The sequence below is a fragment of the Poeciliopsis prolifica genome, unplaced genomic scaffold, assembly GCF_027474105.1.
Source record: "Poeciliopsis prolifica strain line A6 unplaced genomic scaffold, Auburn_PproV2 SCAFFOLD010, whole genome shotgun sequence".
Classification (NCBI taxonomy): domain Eukaryota; kingdom Metazoa; phylum Chordata; class Actinopteri; order Cyprinodontiformes; family Poeciliidae; genus Poeciliopsis; species Poeciliopsis prolifica.
Genome location: NW_026562385.1, coordinates 12,201,996 through 12,212,764, shown reverse-complemented (window position 1 = coordinate 12,212,764; position 10,769 = coordinate 12,201,996). Strand labels below are relative to the sequence as shown.

The 10,769-nt window shown below is 41.5% G+C and overlaps 1 protein-coding gene across 7 annotated transcripts in view; it reads left to right on the top strand.

Annotated features, from left to right (window-relative positions):
* Positions 1–222: 222 nt before the first annotated feature.
* Positions 223–10,769, top strand: part of caskin1 (CASK interacting protein 1) — a 91,153-nt gene continuing 80,606 nt past the window's right edge. For all 7 annotated transcript variants that reach the window (XR_008606360.1, XM_055036237.1, XM_055036236.1 and 4 more), the window contains exon 1: positions 223–454. Coding sequence is in view for 6 of the 7 variants with exons in the window: in XM_055036237.1 (XP_054892212.1) it covers positions 361–454 (94 nt within the window). In the remaining variant the exon portion in view is untranslated. The remainder of the gene's footprint in view (positions 455–10,769) is intronic.

Sequence of the window (10,769 nt, the reverse complement as noted above, 5' to 3'; positions counted from 1 at the left end):
CAGGTCCAGGCTCCATCCAGCAGCGCTGCACCTAGAGGCGGGAGTGGTGCTGGAGGTGGGGAGGGGAATCCGAGAGCATCCCTCCATCCCGCGGAGTCTATCCCTCTCTCTCTTCCTCTCGTTTCCGGCCCATTTTCGCCCCATCATATGCTAGAGATCTAAGTGTGTGTGTGTGTGTGAGGGGTGGAGGGGAGGAAGGGGGCTCATCTTGCCAGGGAGGTGTGCGGGGTGTGGTGGTGGTGGGGGGGTTGGAGGGAGCGTTGTCCGTGGCCGCGGGAACACGCACCCTCCGCCTGCCGAGGCTGAAGCGCCGCTTGTGCTTGAAGGATGCTGCGGGAGTAGAGCGGCTCCGAGCGGAAGATGGGAAAGGACCAGGAACTGCTGCAGGCGGTGAAGACCGAGGACCTTCTCACCGTGCAGAAGCTGCTCCAGAGGCCTCGACCGGGGAAAGCAAGTAAGACACTCTTAGTTTACTTCCTTTCGTTTCTGTCGTTTTCTCTGGGATGACAGCAGCTTCTCAGTTTTAGTCTGCAGGCTGTTTGCCACTGCGAGGCCGGAGTGTTGAGGATGATGGGAGGGAGTGTTGTGACGGGAGGGGGGCGTGATGGGTGGTGGTGGTGGGGGTGCTCATACGTGCATCACAAGAGATGATTGTAGTGATCGGAGACTGATGGCTCGTCCTGAGTGAGACCCCAGTGTGAGCCAAGTCCACTGCAGCAGAGGAAAAAGAGGGAGGTACTGCGACCATGCCTCTCAGCAGAGATAACTCGTAAAAAAAAAAAAAAAAAAAAAAAATTCTCCTGTTATAGTCTGTGCTGCAACGTTGCTCCGTTTTCTGCAACATTCTCTGGCGCGGCCCACTCCAATGTGTGGGCAACCGCTGGAGAAGAGGCAAGCCAGAGAGCTGCGGATACATCACTCTGTCAGGGCGGCTAAAGCTGCTGATTCCCTTCCACTGATGTACTGCATCACCACCAGCTCGGGGAAACTATAGAGGGCTGCAGTTGTGGCTCCTAATACTTAAATACTCGTGCAACAAGTGGCCTAATTCACCAGGAAAATGCAGCGCCTTGCCTGAGTATTCATACCTTTTGGAACTTTTCCGGACTTATTATTGTTCTGTGATCGCAAACAGAACAATAATATGTTGACTTTATTGGATTTTCACTAAGGATGCACTTTTATTTTTAAACTTTTGATACCGATATCTGATACAGATACAGAAAAATGGTCTTGATTTGACTTAAAACACTTTTTTTTTAAACACAGACACAAATGTACTGAATTCACAAATTTATTTGATGATTCTGCACTTAAAAACACTAATAACTCCTCAAGCCTGGTCAAACACGGAAAAACGACTTTCATTTGATCAGCCGGTGCAATTAGGAGCAGAAGAGCCTGTGTGAAATAAATGATAAAGAAACTGACAAACAAAAACAAACCTTTCAAATGGTCCTCAAAGTGCAATTAGGAATTCTAAGTATAACAAAATGAAGAAGAAACCATGACATATCGGAGCACAAAGCGTAGAATTAGAATGAATAGATCTGCCCTAATGGACCAGTCTAGAATTTAAATGCAAACACATGACACAAGTTTTAGATTTTTATGGGTGAAACATTTGGAAACGACTTATGAGGTTTTTTTTCCCCACTACACAATACAAACCACTTTATGTTGGTCCATCGCATAAAACCCCAATAACATAAACTGAGGTTTGCGGTTGCACCATGACACAAATATATTAATGTGCTATGAATAGTTGCTGAAACCACTGCTGGCACAGAGGGCCTGACCTTTCCATCCACTTGTGTGAATTGCTCCAGTTTGGCAGTTTGGCGCTTTCACAGCTGCATCTGAAGCTGCGCTCACTCTGGAGCGAGTCCAGCAGCAGGTGGGCCTCATTTGAATAAGAAGAGCTGCTTGTACCTGATTGCTAATGACGGGGCGAAAACGCGGCAGCGTTGTGCGGAAGGGCTGTAGAAATTCGTCACTTTCCCATCACTCATCACTTCGCTTATTTCCACGCAAAGAAATGTTGCGTGGAACATCATTCAATTTAGCATAAATTCCTTATTAGCAAAAATTAAAATTTCGTATTATTTCAGCTTCAGCGTAAAATTTGTCTCAGCAAAAAGTTAATTTTTGCATGGTTTCAATCTTAGTATAAATTTAGTTTTAGCCATAAATCTGGCATGAATTCAGTCTTAGTATAGCTTAAATTTTAGCGTAGCTTGCATTTTTAGCATACTTAGCTTCAGCATTAATTACATCTTGGCAAAAAATTATGTTTTAGCATAAATGACATTTTGGAAGAAATTCCATTTCAGCAAAAATTCAAATTTATTACAAAATCTAGCTTAGCATGAATTCAGTTTTAGCATACAGCTTCTACTTCAGCGTTAATTCTGTATTAGCATAACTTCTGTCTGAGCTAAAAAAAAAAAAAAAATCATTCTGCCCTTTCTTCAGTGTGAGCATAACTTCGGTTGTGATTTCTGTTGTATTGTGGCTTTTGCACCTTGTTGACCCTTCTGTTCCCCGAAAAAGTTGGCAGGGTCGAGAGTCACAGATAGTTCTTGGTGAAGCGCATTTGCATAAGACCACAATACAAAACAACCTTTGGGCAAAACACAAGTGCACTTCGGCTTCAAGCCCGTCTCAGATTGCTGCTTAGATTGATGCAGAGCTGTTTGTTAAAGGGAAATTTCAGTGCATTGCGGAGCGACACAGATAAAAGCAACGTGACATGCTGCTCGTCGGTGGGGTGTACTGTATGTCTGGAAGGCTCATGCTTTCCCCATGTTGTCTCTAATTATTCAAGTCTTAATTACAAACAGCTTTTTAAAACGATCCCCTGGCTTTAACACTGAGGTTTACATTGTTGACACCCTGGGGACGCAGGACCAGTGGCTCTTACTACAGTGTTTTTCTTGGCTGGACTTTTAATATCACTTTGTCACATTTCAGACATTTCGTATTTTATATCAGAAACTAAGAAAAGGTTTGTTCTCAACTTTGAGGTCTACTGATCGTAGCCACTCCAGCAGCTCCAACTGCTTCTCAGCTAACAAATTGTTGGTTAGAAGCTAAAGTTCATTGATCTCTGAGAGGGTGTTCTTTCTTTGCGATGTCGTCATCATTATATCAGTTGACAATGGTCTCAAAACAAAGATATCATCGTTTATGGCGATAACTTCTAGGTCGATACATCATCCAGCTAAATTTATTATTGTGACAAAAATAGGTATAACAACACTTTGCGCTAATATGATGATTGAGTAACTTGAAGAACAAAATAAGAATAACAAACATTTTTGTTGTTGAGCTCATATTATTATACTATGTTATATTTATTCAATATTTTTATAGGCAAAAGTGTTTTTGAATTGAAAATGTCACATATTTTGGTTAATTGCGATAAATCAGTTTATCGATTCAAAATTTTACTCGAGTCCAACAGGTGCTTTGAATTTGTGCTGTGAAATGTCATTTATGTACATGCTACACATGTGTTTTGCATAAACACGTTCTGCAAAAATGGGTTCTTACTATTTAGACAAATAACTGACACTGGGTCACACTATTAAGAAAAACTTTGAGAAAATCAGACAAACTCAGCAGGCGAATCATAGAGTGAAGGAGAGCCTAACGCTGGGCTGATGTTAACACGGACCTGTTTGTCATCCAGCATTAAACACAAAGCTTGCAGGACAGCTGCGTGTGTGTGGAGGAGGAGGTAAGGTTGCCGTGTGTGTGAGTCTGGCAGAGACTCGACCCTGCTGCAACTCATTTACTCCTTTTCTTCCCAGACACACGCGTTCACCTGCGTCACACGCACATCTGGCCCCATCTGGAGAGGCGCCGTCAGTTTGCCGCCTCTCGGCCTACGCGCACGGCCGAGGTTGTCGGCGTGACCGCGCGAGCGTGAACTCATGTCTGTTTGTCAGAGGCAGCGTCGGCGTGTGAGCGATAGGACAGCTGGTATAACTCATATTGATGGATTATTTGCTGTATTGTTTAAATTAAAAAAAAAAAAGCCGTTTGTGTTGAGCTGTAAGATTTAACTGCTCCACTTCTAAAAAAAGAGAAAAAAAATAGTGGTTTACAGCTCATCTGCCTCCTGAATTTTCCATCTTTGTCGCCGACTGAGTTGCTGCTTTCTCCCTTGGAATCACCTCCCTCCCCTTTCTCTTTTCTCTTGTCTTTTCTGAGATGATTTGCTAGTCTGGCTACGGGACCAGAGCAGATTATTCCATCCACACCAGCGCACATTCACAAAGGAGCAGGCAGGGACGAAGCTCAACATGTTGTCAGCCGCAGACTTTGTGTTTGTTCGCTGTGTGAAGAAGCTTGGGATGATTGACACTTTGTGTTCTGCTGTGCTCTTCCAAAGTCCTTCTGGGTTTTTATTGGTCTGGATTCCCCTTGTATTGGCTCACACACTTATTCATAATACAGCAAATGTAGAACGTAGATATTTTGTTTTCAAAGAGCTGAGTAAGGGCAGCAAAACCTACACCTGTTGGTGAACAAACAGCGCCATGACATCCGATGAACACGGCACAGAGCTCTGGAAGGAAGGTGTGAATCGGTTTAAAGCCGAGTTACGCTCTTAAACAGCCTCACAGAACGGTGTTCAGTCTTACGGATGCCGAGAGAGCAGACGTTTTCCGCATGTACGTTTTCCCCAGTGGTTTTCCCGAGATAACAAGAAAAGAAACTTTGTATTCTCTAGATCACAAGATGATTGGCGTGTGATGACTTGATTGGATGTTTCAAATGCAGGCTGCAAAGGTGTGCAAGTTTGTTTTCCAGAGGTTAACTTGTTGACTTGTTAACCACCATTAAGTTAACGTCTTGTCTCGAGGAAACCATTGGGAATTAGTATATGTGGAAAGCCTCTACTTTCCACTTCTGTGGAAAGTACAGAAAGAGTTTATACAACAACTGCATCATGCACATCACTCCGGGTTCGTAGCAAGACAATCAACTGCAGTAGGCCTCGTAATTCAAACTGCATCAGAGTGATGATGATAAATGACCTGCTCTTACATGGCGCCTTCTAAATTTGGCATTGTGTTCCTCTCTGAATTTTTTATGATACAAATCTAGCACAAATTCCTCTGACAAGACATCACATGGACAGACTGTACCGGCTTTGGGATCGGTGGCAAAGCACTATGTGATGGAGGCCTGGCCACCGATTTTCTGTGAAGTAGATTGTTTTCACACTCATAAGAGGATAGATGGAGACCCAAACTGTCAGTGTCTGAACAAAAACACAGTCAGCCAACATTTCTGCTGTTGTAAAAACAGTGATCAGTGATTTTTGGACGTTAATAAAACGGCTTCAGTGAACCAACCACTAAAAGAGGCAACAAGCAAGGCTAGTTTATTAGTAGCTATTAGCATTAGCTTCTATGAGGTTTTAACGTCAAAAGTTTGAGCTTAGATCTCACCAAGCTCACCTCCAGCTAAAAGTTGGAACATCAGTGGGTTATGCTAGTTGTTCTGGTTTTAAACATGCTAACTGCTATCAGCAGCGCATGGCAAAAACAAAAACTATTTCCTTGATCTTTATGAGCTTTAACACCAAAAAACACATGGACAAATAGATGTTGTGCACTGTGGTAATGATTTGAAGGGATAGTCCAGAGTTTTTTTAAATTAGGTTTTGTGAAAATTATGAATTACTTTTGTATCTACAGTTATGTAGCTGCTTCAGCGATTCCAGACGGCTGAAGCTAACGGCTAGACCTTGTGGGTGTTCTCCATTTCCTGTGTAATCTCTAAATGACCTGCAAACTCCAATTGTGAGAAATGCTTAAAGGTTCATGTGAAAGAATAAGCAATAACTGGTATGATTTTATCTTTTCTACTGTGTTTATTTGATCATTATAGAAGTCCGCTTTCAGCTAAGTCCTGCAGTGATTAGCTGTTAGCTTTAGCACCTGGGATAAAAAATAAATAAAAATCTGGATTGAAGATTCAAATTCAAGAAAGTAAAAAAAACATTAACAGAACTTCCAAGAATTCTGAACTTTTGTATCTTTAACAATAATTAATTTTTGTAAACATTTTTTCAGTTATTTTGACAATGTAAGATAATTGCTGTTAGCAACACATGCAAATAGCAAACTATTTCTCTGCACTTTATGCATTTCAACATTAAGAAAACATTAACTGACTTACAGACCTGTGATGCTGAGTCACTCTAAAGCTCAGTGTTTAATTTACTTTATCCAACTTGGACTTTTTTTTCTGACAAATGGAATCTTCAAATAGTTGTTGATGTCCACCTGTTATAGATGAAGTGCTCCTGGTTAAGTTTCAAACCAACGTGAACATCTTTTAAAATTTCTTCACTTTGAATTTGGACACCTTTTGGTTTTAGCGCACACTTTGCTCCTTACTAGTTCAATTTGCTGTCGGGGAACAAACCTTAGTCAAAGAAATTTGTCCACTTTTCAGTTATGTGTTTTTTGTGAATTATGGCAATAGAGAACTATGGAAACATTTTTGAGGATAATTAGATTTTTTTATATTATTTTCCAAATACTTTGTTCTTATTCCATTTGAGCTGGAATGACCCGGCCATGCTAACCCTTGGGTTACCACCAGCAGAACTACTTATATTATATATATATACATATGAAACAACTGTGAAAGTGGCCTGACACAAGCAGTCATGCTCATGTTCTGTAAATGTTTTGCTGAATGTTTTCATCGCATCAATATCTCTTAGCAGTCTAAGACGAGAAGCAACCGCGCGAAGGATTGTTACCGAACCTGAGATTCATTCTGAAAGATTGAGCCTCGCTGTATTAGAAAGGATAATATCTACAAGTCACAGGAGTGGATTGGTTTGCCGTGGCTCCAAAACATCATCACTCACTTCTGCTGCTGCCTTCGTGATTAAATTACAGCACAGATGGGGAGAGAGGGATAGACACAGTCTTAGAGGGAGCTGGATGGATATTTTTGCTTTGGGGAAAACAGAAAAGTAGTTACAGAAGAGGGAAGGGGTGGGGGAGAGCGGGACATCCTAAACGTGAGAGGACGGGGGGGTAAAATGTGGATGAGCGCAGATGGAGGAGGGGTGATGAAACACCGAATGATAAAAAGGAGAACCGGGCGATGAAACGGGGATGTTAAAACGACGTCTTTTGCTGCAGAATTATTCCGACTGCATGCTGCTTTGCATACCCTGCCTGGACGGATTTATCTGCATGGCTAATTTGACTGAAAGTAACATTCTCATGGTTTATTTGGTCAGCGGGGGCATCTGGGAGAAGGTGAAGGAGCGGAAGGGGAGAGGAAAAGGGTGGAACTGGATGGGAAGTCGAACTGAGCCGGTACAGATCTGACAGCAGGATAAGCACAAATACTTCGGTCTTACACTGTCATATCATTTCTATTTAAATGGATCCAATTTATTTGATTAAAAATACAATATTCAGTACCAGAGCCGCTCAAATAATAAATGATTTATGGCTGGAAACAGAATTTTAAATCAGTTTCAGATGATAAAGCTCGAAGCTGGAATTGTAACTTATGATCAGATAGTGAAATAAAATTTGTAGCTAGCTGCAATTAAGAAGTGCTTAGCAAATCTTTTAAAGGGGCAGTACTGCGTAAAATCTATGAGGTTTCCATCATGTTATAAAGTTATTCTGTCATCTGAAACCGACCTGCATTCTGTCCTGCTTGTTTGAAACATCATTTAATCTCCATGGCAACCATTCAGCTGTGCAAAACACCTCAGTGGACCTAGCCCCGCCTCCTGGCGCAAAGCTCTTCCTCTGAGCTGCAGCTTCCAACTTTCTGAGCTTCCGCCTCGCAGAGCCGGCCTCCCCCACTCTGCTCCTTCAGACTAGTCGGCAGCAATTAGCAAACGCCTGATAGTGTACGAGCTACTTCTCAGTGTAATGCTGATAAAACATTGTTAAAGGGCTAATAGAGGAACCACGTTGCGATGACTTCCTGAAGGATGAGTTTCTTAAAGAGACAGAAGCCCAATTTCAAGGCGTTAAATTAGGAAGTCAAATTTTTTTTACGTTACATTTCATGTGTGCAGAATTTTTATAGCAAGTGACGGCTATGTAATTTCTTGATTGAGCTATAAAACGGCACTTTGAGACTGGAAAACACATAAAACTGCCTCTTTAAATGAAACTGTTGGCGAAAGGCAAAAACCAAACAAAAAACACGAGCCACGTTAATTAGAAGATGATAACTAAGAGGGAAGAAGATCACCAGAAAGTCTGGTAATAATCATTTCAGCATGTCGGATCATGTGCATTGTGACACCGTCACAGTTCATGCCTGTTCTCTTTCATCTCGCTCTACTGTGGCTGTAGGGTGGATATATGGGGTGTGGGGGGCATGGAGGGGAGGCAATTAGCTTCAGCGGGATGGAAGGGGACCGAGTGGCTCAGTCCTGATGTAAAGACCACCCGCAAAACGAGGTGGGAGCTCCTTCCTTCAATCGACATCGAGTAGAAAAGTGGTATTAACCCCCTGCAGCTCTGATCCGCACAAGAAGACACAGAGCTTCCCTACCGCCATGCGACTGGTACGCAGAGGTACAGGGGAAGTTTAGGAACCAGGCACGCTGACACTAAAACACGCATTGATACTCAGGGAGTAGTTTTTGGTTTTGATTTTTTTTTAAACCCATTTTATGTGAAATAAAGTGTGTTCAGTATGTGAGGGTGTGTCATCGCGTCCCTCTGACATCCTCTGGCAGAGTATTTCCACTCACACCCTGCTTTCATAACACACAGCGTGTTCTTACTGCTGCGTATGAATGTCTGAGTGGCTTGTAAAAGCAGGAAATTATGTTTTTTTTCCTTTTTTTTTTTGAGGCTCAACTTCTAAACTCACACCAGCATGGGGCAGACAAGGTTTTACTGTGCTCCACACAAGAGTCAGACTGAAATGTTCCACCCAGCCCCACAGTGAGTGCATTTACCATCGCCGTGGGACTCCCTCTGAATGAATGCTGGGGTTCTGCTGCTGCTGCTGCTGCTGCTGCTGCTCGGCGAGCGGCCGCCAAAAACAGGCCTGACACCGACACACTGATACGTCCGAGAATATCCGCAGGCCAACTAAACCCGACTGAACAGAACGGCAAAACTAAAAGTCAGATGAACTCCAGTTTATCAGTCACAGACTGCATAATTATCATATGTAATGTATCCATATGATTGGTTTGCACCCGTGAAAGACAGGTTATAACTCAGCAAAGTTTGCCTTCTTCTTTCCGCATGTTAAAGGGCCTGTATAATATATTTTACAGCCTCATAGTTCTACTTTATTGCACAATCAAGTAACTATGTTGTTATAAAAACGCTAAATATATCAAATGCGCCTGAAAAAAAGTCTGACTTTGTAATTTAACACACTGAAATTGGGCCTTTGTTTAAGTAAAGTCATACTTAACTTCTAGATGCATTTATTTTTGTAATTTATTTATATTGCAACCTAAACATGTTTTACTTCGAGTTGCTTTCAAAAATAAACTTCAGCTTTGTCCAATTGAATGTATGAGACTATAAAGCTCAGATTTACTGATTACTGAGGTTGTTAGAATCTTTCTTCCATTTATTGAAGCTTTACGGGATTTTTAATTATCCTTTAATAGCTGAAAGGCTTATTAAACTTAGAGGCGAGGTCACACTGTGTGAGAGACATGTTTCACAAATGAACAAATTGGCATAGTGGCATATTTTATTTATTTGAGCCTTTAATAACAATTATGGGTTTAAAAAATATTGCAGTTTGTTGTATAAGAGTTTAGCACTGAAAAATCAATAACTGAGGCAAACCCGAAATATACGTTGTTTTACTGTTATTAAAAAACTGAACAAATTTACAATTTACCCCTCAACCTGTGCTGGTTGGTTGTGAGGTTGCACTATTGCCCTTGTTTTCTGCCTCCAGCCTTTATTTGCCTGCATGATAATTGAACCCCTTCAGATGGATTTGGTTAATAAATGACTGCAGAGGGAGAAATTGGAGCTTTCCGTATCCAAACTGTTATGTTTGCACTGGAAACATAACATTTTATGAGAAATTGCTAAAAAAAAAAAGAATCTCAGAGCTACTTTTGGCGAAACCCGATGGTTTTAAGATATTTAAAATAAACTATTCTATATTCTCATCTATTAAAAACCATAAATAACTGTGTTTTGTGTGTGCGAGAGGTAGTGTGCACGTCCTTGTCGAGGGGGGCAATGATCAGAGTCCAGGAGTTGTTGGCCAGCAGGACAGATGCTAAGTCCGACCTTACTTGTGTGTGTATGTGTGTGTGTGACTTTACACACTGTGCACTTAGTTGAACAGATGGTTTGTCTTGGCTTTTTTTTAAAGGCACATTTTCAGAACATTCCACCAAATACATCTGAACTTAACCGTTTGCATGTGCTTCACAGTTCATCCAGAATGCGGGGAAGCGTGTGTGTGTGTGTGTGTGTGTGTGTGTGTGTGTGTGTGTGTGTGTGGAATCAGACAATATTAACTTGAGTTTTAATGCTTCATGTCTGTTTTGGAAAATCTGCTACTGTTCTGCTTTAAGTTGAACTATTTACCTTGGTAGGCTGAGGAGAGAAGTAGTACAAATTTTCAGCTGGTTTTGAATTATTAAAAAATGAAAAAAAGAGACAGTTAAATGTAGTGGAACATTTTCTTGGAGGAAAATGTATTTGATTTTAAACATTTTAGTTTGTTGTATATCTATTTGATCGCTGCAATTTCTGAAT